At 44.6% G+C, this 19,780-nt stretch overlaps 1 protein-coding gene across 1 annotated transcript in view; it reads left to right on the top strand.

Moving 5' to 3' along the window:
• The first annotated feature begins 1,357 nt into the window (after window positions 1-1,357).
• The window catches only part of TOP6BL (TOP6B like initiator of meiotic double strand breaks), a 2,408,555-nt gene continuing 2,390,132 nt past the window's right edge, over window positions 1,358-19,780 (top strand). The window contains exon 1 of the mRNA XM_086939520.1: window positions 1,358-1,841. Within this exon, the coding sequence (XP_086795646.1) occupies window positions 1,358-1,841 (484 nt within the window). The remainder of the gene's footprint in view (window positions 1,842-19,780) is intronic.

A 19,780-nucleotide genomic window follows, 5' to 3' on the forward strand; every position in this document is an offset into this window, starting at 1 on the left:
AGGAAGCTCGATTTAAATATCGCCAACAATACAATCCACTAGACCGCTCACCTGCCAATTAGCCAGCAGGGCGGAAGTGGGGATACAGCAAAGTCATTGTCGACGAAGGCTCACAGGAAATCCTCTTCGTCGTCGGTCCCGTCGACGACGGCTCCGTCGACGGCGGCTCCATCAACGCTGACGACTTTGTCGACGACCTTACCGTCTACGATGGTTCCGTCGACGGCGGCTCCATCGACAGTGGATCTTTCTGCAACAACTTCGTTGATGCCTCTGCCAGCGTCGTCGTCAGCATCGTCGACAACACCGTCGACGGTGGTTCCTTCATCGTTTGCCTTATTGCCTTTGGTGCCCTTGTCTTCCACCGGTTCTGGCTCTTCCACCGCCGACCCCTTGCACCATCGTCGTCAACGGCCAGTGGACCAACTATCCATCTTAGATCAGCAGCCTCCCTCGCCCATGTTCGCCACAGGCTCTGAGCAGGATTCTGACTCTGACAATGATGTGGGTGATTCCTTCAGAGTGGCACACAGTCCTTCAGATTTGATTATTAAGTGCCAGGATTACGGTGATGATGATGACGACGACCAGTATTCTCAGGCAGAAGAACACTCTGTACAAGTTCCAACTGCGACACTGCCTTTGTCGCTCATCTCAAATCTCCAACATATGTTGGATGACTACAACCGGTGTTTCCCGCCTTCTCCGCAGGATACGCCTATGCCTTATGTGCCTGCGGCCGCTCCTGTCCCTGTTCCGCCACCAACGCCTTCACCACAGGTTCAGATGTCAGTGAAGATACACACTACGGTGTACCCGGTTGATGATGATGACGTCATTCCGGAACCGGAAGATGGAGAAGTCCATGATGATGATGATGACGCCACCACCCACATGGCTGAGTGGGACGGCTACCAAATCCAGACGCCTTCCCCTTCTCCGGTAGAGCCCGGGGATTCGCCTCCGGTGGACATTGCAAGTTTCCATCAGCTGATGGATAGAGCGGCCCAGCGCTTCAAGTTGCCTAGAGTCCAGAGGGAGGAGGACTGTTTCCTCTATGATTTTAAGAATCAACCATTCAAGAAAGTCCACACTATACCCATCACAGACTTTTTATGGACTGAAGGGGTTGATGCTCATGCAAACTCCAAATTCACTGCCAGCTCAACTGCCTTGCCTTGAGAAAAAATACAAGGCGCCCATAGGTTCTCCAGCGTGCCTTGTCGCTCATCCAAAGCCTGACTCAGTGGTCACTCAAGCTGCACAACGTTGTTCCCGTAATCCGGCATCTCCAATTTCAGCTCCTCTGGACCGGGAGGGTTGTCGCCTGAGCGCTATTAGACGCAAATTCTCCACTATGGCATCCACTACGGTGAGTGCGGCTAATGCTTTAGCCATCTTAGGCCGATACGACCGCCAGATGTGGTCGGACTTGTCTGCCCTGGTGAACCTCATCTCTGACGCTTCCAAGGCTAAAGCTTTGAAGATTCTGCAGGACGGAGAGAGGACATCGGAGGAAATTATTGATTGTGCAGTTGACATTGCGTGCACTGGATTTCGTCAGCTTGCTGAGGCAGCGGTCTTGCGGAGGCAGGGTTGGTTACGGTCCACCTCTTTCCGCCAAGAAGTCCAATCCAAGATCCTGGATATGCCGTACGACTGTGAGTCGCTTTTTGGAACGCACATAGATGAGGCTTTGCAGTCCATTAAAAAGGACACTGATACTGCTCGCTCATTGGGGACTTTACAGTTTCAGAAGCAGCCATTTTGGGGTGCACGCGGATGCGGCACCTCCTCAACTTTTCGTGGAGGAAACACTCAATATCGCTCCTACCACCAAGGTAACCAATGTTACTCATCCAACCAACAGCAGTCCACCCGACAGCAGTCGTCCAAATCCTACAGGGGAAAATCCTCGTATAGAGGATCCACTCCCAAACGTCAATGACTTGTGTATCCCCCCCGTGTTGGAGGTTGAATCTCTCTGTTCTTTTCTTAGTGGTTCCATCACCTCGGACCGCTGGGTTCTGGACATTGTGGCAAGGGGCCATGCTCTAGAGTTTATCAAGATTCCTCCTCCCACTCCACCATCTGGCCCGCCTCCTCCCCACCTTAAGGAGCTTTTCCATCAAGTTCATCTTCTAATTCAGAAAGGTGCAGTCGAAGTGGTTCCCAAGTCTCAGAAAGGAAATGGTTTCTATTCCCGTTTCTTCCTAATACTCAAGAAGACGGGAGATTGGCGACCGATTCTGGATTTGCGGGCGCTCAACAGGTACCTCAAGAGCCAATCCTTCCACATGCTTACACTAGTAGAGATCCTGCGTCTTCTCTCCATGGGCGACTTCATGACCACCATCGACTTTCAGGATGCTTACTTCCATGTTCCAATTCTTCAAAAGCATCGGAAGTACTTGCGCTTCCGGGTGGGACGGAGAGACTTCCAGTTCAAGGTGTTGCCCTTCGGCCTCCGGTCCGCCCCTCGTGTCTTCACGAAAGTATTGGCTCCAGTAGTGGCTTACCTGCGTCTCTGAGGCGTCCACATTTTTCCATATCTGGACGACTGCCGCCTCAAGTCACAGTCACGCAAACAGCTGCTTCAACACACTCGTCTTTGTCAGGACGTGTTTCGATCTCTCGGCCTAGCCATCAATGCCGACAAGTCTCAGGTCGAACCGGCTCAAAGCAGGAATTTTCTGTGAGCAACATTAGACACAATGCTTTCAAAGGCATTCGTGTCCCAAGAGCGTCAACAAAAGATCCTCTTCTTGGTGTCTCTGATTCGGGCAAGACTGTACGCTTCTGTCCGGATCTTAAAGTCATTTCTGGGGATGGCATCGTCTTGTATTGCACTGATCCCAAATTGCAGACTACGGACTCGCCCCATTCAGGAGGAATTAGACTTACAGTGGCTCCAGGTCACCGGTTCTTTCAACGACCTCGTGAGTGTCACCACTCGCATGAGAACAGCTCTCCAATGGTGGGCGCAACTGTCCAACCTTGCAACAGGAACTTCTTTCCTCTCCACCACTCCAGAACTAACGCTCACAACAGACGCCTCATTAGAAGGCTGGGGTGCTCACCTTCAAGGCCTCTCCATCAAAGGCAAATGGTCTCTGCTTCAACGTTCCTGGCACATCAACAGGCTGGAGTTGATGGCAATTTTTCTGGCACTCAAGTCGTTCCTTCCAGTGATTCAAGGGGAATCAGTGCTCATTCAGACGGACAATACTACCAGTATGCACTATGTCAACAAGCAGGGCGGAACCAGGTCTCCACTCTTGTCTCGGCTGGCTCAGTCGATCTGGGATTGGGCAATCCATCATCAAGTTACCCTGGCGGTGGTGCATCTGCGGGCGTCTCCAACATCCTAGCGGATTCCCTCAGCAGGTCCACGTCATCGACCCACGAGTGGGAGTTGCATCAACCAACTCTCGACCTCGTTTTTCAACGATGGGGTCGTCGGTCTCTGGATCTCTTTGCAACACCAGAGAACCGGAAATGCCCATCTTACGCAAGTTGGCATCCCCACCACGTGTCGTGCGGGAATGCCCTTTTGATGAATTAGTTCGATCTATTCGCCTACGCTTTTCCTCCGATTCCGTTGGTGCCTCGTATAATGTGGAAGATGCGGAGGCAGCCCTGCCACATTCTCCTGATCGCCCCCAGGTGGCCCTGACAGGCATGGTCCTCGGAGTTGCTCCTTCTGTCCCAGAGCGAGCCCATCCTCCTTCATCCTCGACCGGACCTCCTCACGATGGACAAGGGTCAGATTTGCCATCCGAACCCCTCCTCTCTACAATTGTCGGCCTGGAACCTGAGCACCTTGAATTTGCGCATTTAAATATCTCGCCGGAATGCAGAGACATTCTCGCTCAGGCCAGAGCTCCGTCTACCATTTAATACTTACAAGCTCAAATGGAAAAGGTTCTGCCTTTGGTGCGTGGCTACTAATATCCATTCTATCCATTCCACTCCGGAGCAGCTACTTCCGTTCTTTTTGGACCTGGCTAAATCCGGGCTTTCCCATGCTACTTTGAGAGTTTTCTTGGCGGAAATCTCTCGTTTCCGGCAGGATGGCTCCTCCTCTCTCTGCTCTTCCAGAGTTATTCGTCAGTTTTTCAAAGGACTGTTCCGGAAGCTCCCACCTCTTCGGCATCCTCCTCCCACTTGGCATCTCAATGTCGTCTTAGCCCAACTAATGAAGGCGCAATTCGAGCCTATCCATAGAGCGGACTTAAAGTTTCTGACCTGGAAGGTAGCCCTTCTCCTTGCTCTGACATCATCCTGTCGCGTGAGTGATCTTCCCGCTTTCACTGATAAACCTCCTTTTCTCCAATTCAAACCTGACTGTGTGGTGCTTCGCACCAACCCAACTTTCCTGCCGAAGGTGCCTACTGATTCCATCTAAATGAGGCTGTTTTCTTAAAGACTTTCTTTGCCGATCCTCAATCTCCGGCAGAGCAGCGATTGCACTCTTTGGACATCAAACGATGCCTTAAATTTTACATCAAACTATAAACCAAAACACAATACCAGTATTGCCAACTTAATTACACTTGGACCACGGATGGTCACTCGAATCGCTGACTGAAACAGTGACTCTCGGAGAACAGTTTTGTCCGAAATAAATCAAAATGTTTTAATTTTTATATCACATATACCATATCAATGGGCAATTTTTTGTTTTTTAGATACACATTTGGATAGCTCCACAGAAGTATGTCAAAACAACAAATAATGAAAACGAGTACAAAAAGACACTTTTTAGACAAATTGACACCTTGCATTCAACATTCATACGGGACAACACACATATAAATATACATATATACACAATCGAAAGATTCTATTTACAGCATATATTTTGAAAAACAACGCATTGGAACAAACAACTAAACAATTTTCATGTGTTTGAGAGTAAATCAACAATTCCTAATGCTGGATAGAGAAGGTCTACGCGTTTCGATGACCCCTTGTTATGGGGAAATCTCGTCAGGACCAAAAAGCCTTAGAGTTGCTGGGTGCTCTTTTGAGATTTATAATAGTGTTGCGCAGGGTGCGCTCTCAAAGGGTTTTGTTCTCATCCATAAGTGGAAGTGGAGATATCTGGTTGAAGCGTGGAGACGGGGCTGTTTCCCGGATCCGCACGGTGAAACGCCTTGTTAGATTAGTTCCTGTAGGTTTGTAGTATGATGAGTATATCTGGGGGTCCACGTTCTTCGGTCTCTGTCAAGTGAATGCAGATACCGGCATCATCCAGTTCGATGTTAAATTTTACATCAGCAGGACAGCCCCTTTTCGCAGGTCCGATCAACTGTTCATTGCCTACGGACGCATGCGTAAAGGGCGCCCTGTTACCAAGCCAACTATTGCACGTTGGATTTCTTTAGCCAGTGTCTTCTGCCATCAGCAGGCCAGCAAGCCTCTACAATCTTCAGTGAGGGCTCATTCCACCAGGGCGATGTCATCCCCTACCGCCCTGTTTGCTGGTGGGCCGCTTCATCAGATCTGCAGAGCAGCCACGTGGTCCAACAGGCACACGTTCACGAAGCACTACTGCTTGGATTCCATCAACGAGGCGGATACAGCAGTGGGACAGGCAGTACTTCGTCATCTTTTTAACTAAGGTGAGCCTCTGTCTTCCCTCCTCCACTACAGTTTTATATGATTACTATCAGTACTTACATGACTGTATTATTATTGTCTCTTTGGTTTCTCCATGCTGTTACATAGCAATCGGACCTCTTCGGCTGTTACTGCTCTCTATTCTATTCAAGCATGTGACTCTATGAAAGACACCCTAATACTGGAGAAGAACAATTGTTACTTTCCTGTAAACAGGTGGTTCTCCAGTATTGGTGTCTTTCATAGATTCACATGCGACACACCCACCTCCCCTAAGAGGCTCGATTCTCCTCATCGACTCTTTTGTCACTCTTGTGCTACGAAAATCTGAGGGTCCGAGCTCTGAGGAGAAGGTTCTGGAAGGGTGCTGGCGCCTGATTGGCTGTAGTTTGGACTAACATAATGACAGGAATATGTTACAAGTGTTTTCTCTCTCTACCATGTATTCCTTTGTAGGAATTGTTTTTGAGTATTTATTATGTATTTTCTAGTATTATTTCATGTGTTATGTATTTACATACATATGTTATTGGTGATGATGATGAATAAGCTTTATTTCGATATAAAAACATATCATAAAAGCAACACATTACATCAATAAAAAGTAGTTTAACAACACTCAATAAAAAAATGACCTACAGAATCGTCAAAAAGAATTAAAAAACAATCATTGGTTGAGAAGGGGCGAGACAGGGAAAGAAGACATTACTGGATCAACAACTTTTTTGCAGTTCTTATACGCCAAGCCCACCCTAAGAATTTTGCCATACAACAGGCAAAAAAGGGTCTTTCATCCATGCGCAATATGCGTAAGGCTTTCAAATGTGATCTCGTTCCCAGGCTCCTGCATAGGGGCTTCAACCACCTCCTTCTAGGCACCGCATAAGCGTTGCACTCGAACAGCAAATGTGCAACGGACTCGACCCTAGAGTCACAGAAGGGGCAATATGGTACAGTTTGTAAGGGTGGTTTCCAGGTGGAGGTGAACTGACCTAAGGGGAGTACCCCCACCCTGAATTTGATGTACAGTGATCTGTCGCCTGAGTTATGGATTAAATCCAAATAGGGTTCCCTGTAAGGGAGGTCCTTAACTAACAAAAACTGGGCAACAGATTTACAATGGTTTGAATTGCACATTCTCTCGTTGTCCACCCATGACCAATAGGCCTTCTTTAACAGTTGTTTTGAAGGTGCTGTTTTGTTGACCCAAGCATCTCCTAAACCCAGCTTATAGAGGAGCCCCTTAACCTCCCTAAGCCAGGTAACCTTATAACAACCCGGAAGGGACAGAAGATCATTTAGGGCATCTGCATAGCTGCGGAGTTCGGGGACATTCCATATTCTGGACCATAATAAAAGGGGGCGTAGTTTGGCTTGCTCACAGATTGGGCGAGTGCCTGCATCTAGCAAAAGGGGGATTGTGGGGGTACTGTGGGGTAGCCTCATAAGATCTTTGTGAAAGTTATTTTCGAGGCAGGCCAAGGTGTCAACTCTCTGTATGCCCCACAGTTCTGCGCCGTACAATGCTGCGCTCACTACCCTTGCCCTATAAATGTCTAGGAGAGCCCCAATTGGTTTTATGGATGAGGCACGCTGTTCTTTAAGAAGGGCACCAGCGACCCTCTTGTGAGTCAGAAACACCTTTTGGTGGTGCGCCTTCCAGCTCATGGTGTCGCACAGACGTATGCCCAAGTAGTCAAATTCTTTGACTCTTTCCAATGGGACAGAGTCTAGAACGGGGGGGGGGGGCGACAAATTTCTTGGGAGGGTTAAGGACAAGAAACTTGGTCTTACCTATATTTATAGCCAGACCCTTAGTGTCGCAGTAGGCCTTGAAACTAGAAAGCAATTTTTGAATGCCCACTGGTGATTTCGAGATTAGAAGGGTGTCATCCGCAAATAGGAGCGTCGGAATTTTCCTTCCAGCCAGGGAGGGTGCGTCCGATGGGTGTTGGAGGAGATGCTCCACCACTCCGTTAACATAAAGAGAAAACAGAGTGGGGGCAAGCACACATCCCTGGCGGACGCCCCTATCTACAGGGATACGAGATGTTTTTCCCCCTGGGCACCCCATCTAATTTGGGTTATTGGTATGTTATTGCTATTTTATTTACCGTGGGACTCCCACTTCAACGACGGGGAATATTCAAGCATGTGAATCTATGAAAGACACCAATACTGGAGAACCACCTGTTTACAGGTAAGTAACAATTGTTCTTTCTGGGCAGAGTGGTGTTGAATAGGTTGTCCGAGTGGGCAGAGACCCATGGAATAATAACGGATGTCCAATATGGGTTCCGGATGGGCAAATCTACAGTTGCACAATGTTTAAATCGCTACCTGATCCAGGCGAAGTATACTGTAACCAAAGACGGGGGGCTCTATCTTGCATTTGTAGACCTCACTGCAGCATTCGACTTTGTAAATCGTACAAAACTGTGAAAGCTCATGGGATCAATGGGGGTGGACCCAGCCGTAATTAATGTACTCATGGCTCTACACTCTAATACCGCTGCTGCAGTAAGATACACGCAAGAGGGGAAGACTACAGAGTATTTTACATGTTCAAGCGGGGTCAGACAGGGATGTATTTTAGCTCCTTTCTTATTTACATTACATATTAATGGTCTTGACCTGGTATTCACCGCATTACAAGTTGACTCCCCCAAAGTAGGTTCAAGAGCGGTCCCTGTTTTACTTTACGCGGACGACGCGGTCCTCCTTGCTCGTACACCGAGGGCTTTGCAGATCCTACTAGATGGGTTTGTGGGATTTATGAATGATTTGGATTTGACACCCAACTTAACCAAATCCTACAAACAGGAACTAGGGAAAAGGAGCAGGAAGGTAAACTCTTATGCACACACACTGGGTTAGGTGCCGGCCTTTTTATACCTAGGCATCTTGTTCGATGAAAAAATTAGTTTTAAACAGTTAGTGGACAGTAAGTGTCTAGGTATAGTAAAGACCACGGGAGCAATTACATCTTTTGCTCACAGGTTAGGCAAGTGGTCACCGGGGACAATCCTAAATCTATATAACTCATTCTGAAGCTCACAAACTCTATAAGGAAGTGAGGTGTGGGGTTTTACCGGGACTAGAGAAATACGGAGTGAAGAAAACAGGTACTTCAGGCGGTTGCTGAGAGTGTCCTAAAGTATCCCCTCGTTTATTGTTCATGAGGAGCTGGGGTCTAAGTATATTTTTGACCTGATGGCGGTGAAACCCCTCCTGTGCTGGGTGAGCATGTGGTCCAATGAGGAGACAGGTTTTAATAGGAAAGTGATTCAAGACTGTCTCTCCCAGGATCATGCATTAAAAATCCCATGGTTAAAATATGTAAAGGATTCCATTACCACAATGGGTAGGGCAGAGTTGTTCACTCACCCGGATAAGGTCAGCCCACGGGATAAAGCTCTTATTAAAGATCAGTTTTTTTTCGATTTCAAAAGTTTTTATTGGTTGTTTCAAAACATAGCATACAGAGGCAAAGCAATAAAGCAAGTGTAAAAAAAAAATATCACTAATAAATGATATTAACAGTAGCAATGGTGGATAGCTTGCAGAGAAAAGAAGAAAGACAAAAGGGGAGGGAGGGGTAAACAAACAGAAAATTCAAGTGAGAATGATGGATAAATATTGCAGACCAGTATAATGAATAAGCATCAACCCGCATATACCCTGGCTGACATAGAGCAGCCGCTTAGAGTGTGTTGTGAGGAAGCAACGCCAGAGAGGCTCGTTGGCCACGTAACTAGGTATGTATAACGGAGCTGCTGCGTTTGAAGGTGGGACTGTAGGGCTGCGTGATGATTGTATAGTTCATGGAGGTTTATTTGCACTAAAGTAGTTATCAAGAGTAGCACACATCCGTCTGTGAGGGGGCGCCAGGGAGTGTTTTGAAGGGAGATATTATCAGCACCTCTCAAGTTGGTGATCCAGTTCATCCAACATTTAAATGAGGTTTTCCTAGTGTCCTTCCAATTACTAAGGACGGATTTTACAGTGGCAGTAAGGAATTAGGTCTAAAAGGGCATTGTAATTTTCCGTGAGGGCTGGGTCTCTCAGGAAGCCAAATACTAAGGTGGAGAGCTCTCTGGTGAACGAAATATGGAAGAGTTTTGAGAGGAAGGTGAATATTTGATCCCAAAAGGGGGCAACACACTTGCAGTGTAATAAGAGGTGATCGAGATCCCCGTGTTTGTCCTTGCAGTTCCAGCAGGTTGCGTTCTCCCTAATATTATGTGAAAACAGATGCGCTGTGGTCCAAAAAGCTTTATGGAGAAGCCAAAATTTCGTCTGGGAAAGTGTAGGGCTTACTTTGTGTCTCAGGGTTGATTCCCAGGTTTTGGACCAATCCAAGTCTGAGATGGGTACTGAGGAATGGGAGGCCCAGAACTGTGTAAGGTGTTTGTTTAGAGACAAGTGTTGCGGGCGTAGAAGCTTGTATAGCCTGGAGACCTGATGTCCCAGTTTATTCAAGGTAGCTAGGTAAGTCGGGAGGGATGGGGGTTTGGAGGATAGCTTAGCCTTAGATATTGCAGCTTTGATGCTTAAAAAGTTATAAAATTCTACTGGATCTAGGTCATATTTATCTTGTAATTCCCTGAACATGAGGGGATACTGTCCACCGAGGAACTAGTGAGGGAAGAAGATGCCATTCTTGATCCAAGTTTCGTTATATAGTGGTTTCCCTTTGTAGAGCAGTTTTAATTGATTGGGGCCTAAAAGGGAAGACAAAAAACTGAAAAAGCCCTCGGTCAGAAATCATATTTTAGTTAGGTCTACTCAAAGTATAGAACCTTATTTAACTATTTTTACTAGTGCTCATGACAGATTTTTAATCACACGGTTCAGACTGAACTTGTTACACCACTTACTGGCTGTACCGGCGGGGTATACAGCACCCTCAGAACAAAAAGGGCCCTGTGGTTGCGACAAAAGGTCTCCACAGGATACCCTTTACTTTGTGCTCCTGTGTTCATTTTACTCATTCCCGAGAAAAGTGCATCTTAAGGGGCTTTTAAGGAAACATAATTTTAAGCAGGCCCGGGTGGCCCTACTTTTTTTAAAACTGTCCCCTGATCCTTTTATGTTATTTTGTGTCACAAATTGTTTAAGATCTGCAGTAAAGCTAAGGAATACGAGGGGAACATAAACAGAGGAGTCCTTCAAGCACCTGGTGCATTACTGGTGATAATGTGTGGTACAACTTTTAACGTTTTTTAAAATGTTTTTATGATGTCTTAAGATGTTTTTGAGTATTGCTTCTTATGCTGACGCGGTGCCCTGGCAGCCCATGATGATTATTGTACTGTATTGCTGTGTTGATGGATGTGTGTCTTTTATAGTCATATTTTTTATATGCCGAATAAAGATTATTATTATTATTATTTGGTCAAACAAACAAAGAAGATGTTTCCCACAATGTACCACCACATGAGTCTACTCCCAGTACTCTGAAGCATCCAGAGCTGCCAAAAATAGATCAAACAGCCTCAAGCTACTTTATTGACTTCTCTTCAGATTCAGCTGACCCACCAACACTACCGCCCAGAGGTAGATAGCTCGAATTCTATTTTTGGCTGAAAAAGACATACTTTATCCCACCATGGACATTTATTTGAATTACAATTTTATTACTTTTTTTCTTCCTGCGGATTGGTTTTGTGTCTGTCTTTTTCTTGATTCTCAGCGGATACTATCTCCAAGAATGTTTAGCTATTTCCTTGTGAACTTGGCTTTGAAACCGCATTCATCGTCACACAAAGTGCGTAGAGATCTTTCCCTGGTGAACATTCTGCTATTCTGGCTTCTGATGGAAATGTTAGGGATAAAGTATCATATGATGTATTTGGCCCCACTGAATTGATTCAAGTGCCATATGTATTTAACATTTCTCTGAATTATTTCATCACCCCTAGCTCCATCTTTGATGACTGAGACATTGAAAAAGTACATGAAATGTTATGTTATGTTATGTTATGTTATTAGGGTTCTTCTATAGCGCAACGGCTACTCCAGTAGGAGTGTCCCGGCGCTTTAGCGAAGAGGTCCTTTAAGAAGAGGAAACATAACTGCAGAATAAAAGGAACAGCGAAGTTAACTGGTAAACAGCCAGGTTTTTAATGCCTTTCTGAACGACATCAGACTAGGGGCTTGTCTGAGAGAAATGGGAAGCTCATTCCAGGCGCGCGGGGCCAGGTAATGAAAAGAGCGCCCCCCTTGTCTGGTTCGCTTGATGGTTGGAACAACCATTTTAGACAAGGAGGCAGATCGCAAAGTTCTGCTCGGCTTGTAAAGAGCAAGGCGCTTCCTAATGTACCTAGGGCCTGAGTCATGAAGGGCCTTGTAGGTCAGCGTCAGGCTTTTAAAGAGAGCCCTCTTGGCTATAGGAAGCCAGTGCAGTTCCTTCAACAAGTCAGAAGCACTAGCTCGTCTAGGGAGTCCATAAATAGCCCTGGCAGCTGAATTTTGGACTACTTGAAGTCTCCTCACGAGATATTTAGGGAGTCCTAGATAGAGGGCATTTGCATAGTCCAAACGCGACCCGACAAGTGCTTGGACAATGACCCTTCGATGGTTCATAGAAATCAAGGGGAGGAATTTCCTGAGCATCCGCAGGATCCCGAAACATTTCCCCGAAAGACAGGATATTTGAGGCCCAAAGGTTAACTCATTGTCAACAATGATACCTAGATTTTTAGCCTTGGTACTTGCATTAACCGGTGGAAACAGGTCTTGTGGCCACCAACTTTTCCAACCAACCAACCAAAAAAAAGCAGCTCCGATTTATCGGAGTTGCATTTTAAGCCGTGTCTTTTGAACCAATCAAAGACTGCTTCTAGGCAGCCTCTGATGCGGATCCCATCGAACACCTCATTCTTGTCGTATGTGAACAAGAGCTGGGTGTCGTCAGCGTAAGACACGATCTGAGCGCCGAACGTCTCCGCAACCTCTGCAAGGGGGGCCAGAAAGATGTTAAAGAGCAGGGGGCTAAGAATAGACCCCTGAGGGACCCCCACTTCCAGAGTTGCCATAGCTGCGGAGTGAGGTGGCGCCCAGATCGTTTGTCGACGGCTAGCTAGAAATGATTTGAGCCAGTTCCACACCGTCCCCCGGAGACCACAATCCCAGAGTCGAATTAGGAGGGTATCATGGGGAACAGTGTCGAACGTTGCCGACAGGTCCAACATGACCAACATGGCCTTTCCTCCAGTATCCAAGACCTCTCTGATGGCAGTGGTGACTTCAAGTAGCGCGGTCTCTGTGCTGTAATTAGCACGAAACCCAGATTGAGTGGGGTGCAACAGATTGTTATTCTCGATGAAGTCAGAGATAGATCTGTGCACATGTCTTTCCGCCACCTTTGCCAGAGCAGGGAGGAGAGAAAAAGGCCTGTAGTTGGCATGTATGATGGGATCCAAAGCTGTTTTTTTTATGAGTGGAAGGATGAGAGCACTCTTCCAAGCCTGAGGGACTACGCCAGAAGACAATGAGGAATTAAGAATGGAATTGATTGGGCCATTTAGCACAGGGGCTATTTTGTTAAGGCAAGAGACCGGGCAAGGATCTAGAGGAGAGCCCGACTTCAAGCTTGTCAGATGGTCTAATGAAGCAGCAAGGCTCAGCTGCGGGAATTCCCAGAGGGTGGGTTGTGAAGAGGAGAGGGCACCAAGAGCAGCATCCTGAGGCTGTTTTGAGTAAATGGCAAGAGAGGCTTGAATAGATGTTATTTTATCTACAAAATAATGTGCCAGTTCAGTCAGCCAAGGTACTGAGTGAGGCTGAGCAGAGATGCCTAGGGACGGAGAAGTAAAATCCTTGACAATTTTAAAAAGTTCCTTACAGGAGTTTTCAGATTCGTCTATCCGACGTTCAAGATAGGATTTTTTTCCACTCCAAATCATCTTGTGGTAAGATCTAGTTAAGTTTTTAAATTTTTCTTTCTCAAGAGGATTGTAGTCTTTCCTCCAGGCTCTTTCTGCTCTCTTGCAGTTTTGACGGGCTTCTCTAAGCTGAGATGTGAACCAAGGAGCTGAAGGACGTTTGTTTCCGGGTTTAGCGGCTTTCTCAGGCACGAGATCCGCCAGTATAGTCGTGAGCCAGTCAGTGTAATGAGCTAGATCGATTTCCACATTACCTGACAAGGTGCAGGGTGAACATGACATGGCCTGTAGTAGCATCTCATTAGAGAGCAGATGAAAAGGCCTGAAAAGTCGTTTAGCAGAGGTAGTGGGATTTGGTCTAGGGGGAGGGGTACTTAATAGGAAAAAGGAGATTAAGTAATGATCCGACCATAATACTGGCTGAGGAGCAAGTACATTAATAGGGACGGTGGAAAAAACTTGGTCCAGAGTATGGCCCTTATTATGCGTGGGATTATGAATGAAAGGTGTAAGTCCTAATGCTGTTGTGACCTCCATGAGTTTCATTGTGTCAGGATTTGTGGCCTCATCCATGTGTATGTTTAGGTCGCCTAAAAGTAAACAATGTTCTGATTTAAGACATGGGACAGAAAGTGCTACCTGTAATTCATCCAGGAAAGAACCTAAGGGACCGGGAGTTCTATATACGAGAATGCCGGTACATGCCTGGTGGGGAGACAAATGAAGTGTAAAGCCGAGCGCCTCGGTGTCCTGAATATTGTCTATCGGGAAGGTAGTGCAGTGTAGCTGGTTGTTAACTATGATAGCCACACCACCCCCGCGCCCAGATGTTCTGTCCCTCCTGATGATGGAATAGTTAGGTGGGATGGCGTTGACTAAGTCAGGGGCCGAGGTATCACTAAGCCAAGTCTCTGTGAGAAAGAGGCAGGATATATTAGAGTTATCGAGCAAATTCCAAATATCTAGCGCATGACAGCCTAGGGAACGTGTGTTAAGGAGTAGGCAGGTGGTAGTGATAGGTTGGTGGTTCAAAATCGGCTTGTTGTGTATAGGAAAGCGCCATCCGCACTCAGTACAACCTTTCCTACGGGTACGGCAACCAGGAAAGACAGAGTGGCAGCGACCTACCGGAGGACGCATATTTAAGAGGGTCTCTGAGGAGTAAGAGAAACACATAGCTAAAGCCGAGAAGAGTAAGGCACCAACCAAAGGTAAATGCCAGCCAGCCGTCCTGACCCGTCTGCTGCCGGAACGCTGACGGGCGCAGACGGGCTGACTCTGGCGTGACTCCGGCGCTGAGGAGGCGCGTCCGCAAACGCGACCGCTAGCGCGGAGAACAACTGTTTCCTTAAGTACAGGAGACTGGAGCGCTCTCACAGCTCTCGCCCCCTCACCCAATATGGCCGCCGTAGAATCTGTTTGCTCTGCACCTCGATCTTCAGCCCTAAAGTCGGCTGGGATCGTCAAAACAAGGCGAAAATGATGCCAAGTGGGTGCCAAATGCTAGATGATCTGCAGTATTCAACAGTTTTTAATGATAACAAGATATATGAAGGGACAGCTAATTATGATGAAATGTTTTGATTTCACCATCACGGTCGCCATTTCTTGCATAAAACCAGTACCCCATGTGCCGTATTTAATTATACAGGATGGGAACACTGCCCTAAACCACCTAAGGGGAGCTCAAAAGCATTTGCACAGAAGTATGCTTATTTTTCAGGTCATATTATAACTGACCCAGAGTCTTATTTTGACAAATTAACACCCTCAAGTGCTCAGAAAACTATGCTCACAAGCAAAAAGCTGATATATTCTGCAACATTCATTTCTCGGTTATCTGTACAAGGTTTGACTTTTGGAAAGACAATTTAGATTTAAAATCCATTTGAGGATGGTAGAATTGGCAGGCTCAGGGACACAAGGCTGCATCTAGAGCATGCCTTATACCACAGCAAATGATTTTCCCTAACAAACTGTGCAGCAAACATCCTGTCTTGGCTTGGCTAAGATAAAATACTTAAATACACAAACATACCCACGTTTGCACATTTTACAAACTGGCAACAATTCACAAATTGAACATTAGAAACTATGCTTCACAATGTCTCATACAATTCTTCGGATGGATAGTCTGGCCGTTAGCCACTAATGAACGTTAGGCTCGTTTTCTGGGTGAGCACAACTATTTTAGATTAGAAGGCCCGATCCTAGATACACTCTGACACAACACTCAGGGGTGGTAACAACTTATAGTTTTGGGAAGTTTTACCTTGACTGTCGAAAATAATCAGAATTGTCTCAGGTGAAACAACACTTGGCCCTTCTTTCTGATCACATGGGTTTACAGGACTTTTTAATAGGTCCGTGAAGACCACATCAAAAGCGCTTTCTGTATACAATTTACAATGAAGTATAGAACATTTCACAGCAGGGAGCTGCTGAGAGATTACGCAAAATCAATAGTGAAAATTTAGAAAGGGCTCTTTCAGTGGTAGATAATAGTATAACCACTCTATCCACTAGAATTTACTCTCTGGGCAGCATAGTGTCATCTGCAATTGACCACATTCAGAGTGACATCTTCTTTACAACATGGGCAGTCGCATCTTAGAGCTATAATGTTACTGAGTTTAACTCTGCAGACACTTTGGGCTGGTCATGTTCCGTAGAGAGACCTTAATGCAACTAGCTTGTTTTTGCCATATTATCTTTTGAAAAGACAGTCAGTCATAGAAAAAAGGGCAGAAACATATACCATGTCACACATAGAGAAGTTGAAGAAACTACCATTCACTTTTGCTGAAACTCCTTTTGGAGGAAAAATGTGAGAAAGAAAAACCAAGACACAATTGACAAAACAATATAGATTTACTCAAATACTGCAGGGGAAATCAGTCACATCAATGAAGATGAGTCTGATATATTAAGTACTTCACGTAGGACAGCAATATTTATTCATTCAAACCACAAAAGAAAAGGTTACAAGTTCATCATTTGCGTAAGCAATGTTCACACAGAACATACAAGATAACATCAGTAAATATAGACGTTTCTCAGAACAGAAGCATCTGTACGTGGTGAGCTGAAAACCCTTGTTGGTTTCGGTTCTCGGGATTTAAGCGGAGCGGAGATCTATTTATCTGACTGCACAGCACATGGTTATATTGTGCTAAATGCTAATTGGGCTAAGCTATCTGACCAGCCAAGCTATCTGACCTTTAGGTGTGGACGTGTGGCTTCTCCAGAGAGTGCATGTGTGTCAGTATGTTCTATGGCAGGATGCACACCTGGTATTTCTCCCTATGTACTTGTTTAAGCCAAAGGTGTAAGAGACCGCAGCACTTTAGAGGAAGCGGGCTCTTATGTGATTGGTGCATCTCGGCTCGTTCCCCTAGCAGATGGGGATCGCAGTAACCTATTTGTGACTTATTTGGTACAATGACTCATCTGAACTAACCACTAAATGTTCTGTCCCGTTTCCTGAAACTAAAGGGAAATGTGGCCTATTTCCGTGCAACGGCTCAGCTTTAACTAACTAGAAGAGGTTTTCCAAAACTAATGTGTGATGTACTGTCTATTTTTGCTGAACAAATTGCTTTACATATTTGTTTCCATGGAAAGGCCAGTCAGTAATTACTATGGTTTAAAACGATCTCTAACCTGAAAAGTCTGCATGGGGGTCTGGGGTCTTACATCTGTGTGGATCTCTACGTGATGCATCACATTCTTCCCTCTATCACACCTTCCTTGGATTGGATAATCCACAGATTAATTTCTCTGCCAATTTCGACATTTCACTTCCAATGCTGCTTGCAACATCATCAAGTGGGCAGATATGAGGTGCTAGGAGAGTGGTATGTCTAATACCACTGTAGTAATGGTGGGACTGATATTTTTCTTAAACAGGACGGACTTCAAGAGTACATTAGGTTGTTCCTTAGTCCGCAGGGAAATTTCGCTTCATGGCGCTTGTAAAGTGTCTAGTGCAAACTTTTGTTTTTTCTAAAAAGGTTTTCCGGCTGCTGTGATCTAGCTGGCTTTCAGATTACACTCTAGTGGGGGTTATTTGATGCTGAATGATCAAGGTTGCTGTTGGATGAGACCAGGGGCTGCCTATCGAGTAAAGGTCTCTGCTATTGCTGCACACAAGTACCATTTCCACCTGGCTGCACAGTTAGCAATGTAGTGATTTGGCCTTCGATAAATCTTACAAATGTGATCTTTCTCTCTTCAAGCAGACTGAAACATTATTGTTCCAGAAAGATGTGGCCTTAACATCTGCACAGGAGACGTTAGATCTTCAAGTTGCAAGGTCCGCTTCTGAGATACAGTTGCTACTCTGCATTAATTTTCCACACCATTTTGGGGAGCTTGTGCGCTGCATTTATAACGTGTCTAATACAGCAGGAGTAGCACATTGTTTTAAGTCAATTGGCTCTAGGTTGGTTAGCACCTTCCAGATAGTCTTTGGAGTTATTCTATCTTTCATACACTCCGTGCTTGGAAGCATTTTTGGAGGCTTATCGCTTGTCCTGTTCCTAGGTGCCAGTACTGTGCCTTTCATTTTTCTGCTCCTTGATGGATGTCCCACTACGAGCCCAAATGGGGATAGCACTAACACATGTGCTCCTGTGTTGTGAATGCATGTTACAGTGCTTTGGCGCACACTTGCTTCAGGACTTGAATGACCATTGGTTCTTGTCCTTTTGGCCTGCCTGACTACACTTCGTGCAGCCCGTTTCCCACTGTTTACTGTGCGCTATCAAGTGTGCCTTGGACATATGCTTGGTATCGCTGTTGGTTCAACCTCCGGACATTACCCTACTGGTGGGACCCCTAACAGCTCACTTGTACCTTTGTCCTTCGCACTTGCCGTTGCTCCTGAATGCTTATTATGAGCCCACCTGGGATGCTTTGGCTCCTGGTGATCTGAATCTTGACTCATCATCCGCGAAAACCGCACCCGCTGTTTCTCCCTTTGTGAACGCTGTGGGTGATGGACTTGAACATTTTTGCTCTATAGACCTGTTGCGTGCAGAGGCAGAATATTGAGTAAAAAATTTCGAGTTGCACAGGTATTGAGTAATTAAAATCATGGGTCAGGAATTTCGACAGCAAGAATATCGTGGTCAAGAATGTCGACTTAAGGTAAGTAATATCGATTTAAAAATTATCGAAGTGTTTAATGTCGTTTGCTAAAAATAGTTTTCCGTAATTATGTATTTTAGTATATATTTTATATGTCTGTGATGTATGATTTTTTGTATAAGATTTGTTTGTATTTTTAGTATATGTGTGGAATGTTTAGTAGTTATTCTTTTTTTATTTGAATTTTGCGCTTTTAGTTCCGTAGCCGTTGTGGGTTTATAGAGGAATATGGTGGGAAGTAATTTAATTATATTAAATGTATTACTTTTTTTAATTAGAATTTTTTAATTTTTTAGTTCCGTAGCAGGTTGTGGGTTTATACGGAAAAAAGGTGGGAAGAAATGTAATTATCTTAAATGTATTATTTTATTTTTGCAATTTTATTTCCGTAGCGGGTTGTGGGTTTATATGGGAATAGGGTGGGAAGTAATTTAATGATATTTAATTTTCTAATTATTTTTTATTTATTAATATTTGTTTAATTGAGATGTTATAGTGTTAACTGTGTAAATTAATTTATTATCAATTATTTACTAATTGGTTGTTAATTTTTATTAATTAATTGGTCATTAATTATCCTAATTGGATAATTAATTTTAGGTGTCTGCTGTGGAGTTTATAGGTGTAAATAGTGGGAAGAAATTTATTTTTTAATTTATAAATTAATAATTGGTTATTAATTTTAATTAATTAATTAATTAATTTTGTAATTAATTTTGGTAATTGGGTAAATAATTATATTTGTGTGTGGTAGGTTTTATAGGTTCAAAGGGTGAGAACGGTGGAAAGTGAAATAATTTTTAATTGATGAATTATTAATTAGTTGTTAATCATTTTTAATTAGTAATTAATTATAATTGTGTAATTATTTTAGGTGTGTGTTGTGGAGTTCATAGGTGTAAATGGTGGGAAGAAATGTATTTTTAATTTATGAATTAATAATTGGCTGTTAATTAAGTTTAATTTTGGTAATTGTATAATTAAATTTGTGTGGTAGTTTTTAAAGGTGTAAAGGGTGGAAAGTAATTTAATTTTGATTGATGAAATAATAATTAGTTAATTAATTTTAATAATTAATTGGTAATTATGGGAATTGTGTAATTCATTTTGTGTGT

Source organism: Lissotriton vulgaris, chromosome 9 (assembly GCF_964263255.1).
Source record: "Lissotriton vulgaris chromosome 9, aLisVul1.2, whole genome shotgun sequence".
In the NCBI taxonomy this organism is placed as follows: domain Eukaryota; kingdom Metazoa; phylum Chordata; class Amphibia; order Caudata; family Salamandridae; genus Lissotriton; species Lissotriton vulgaris.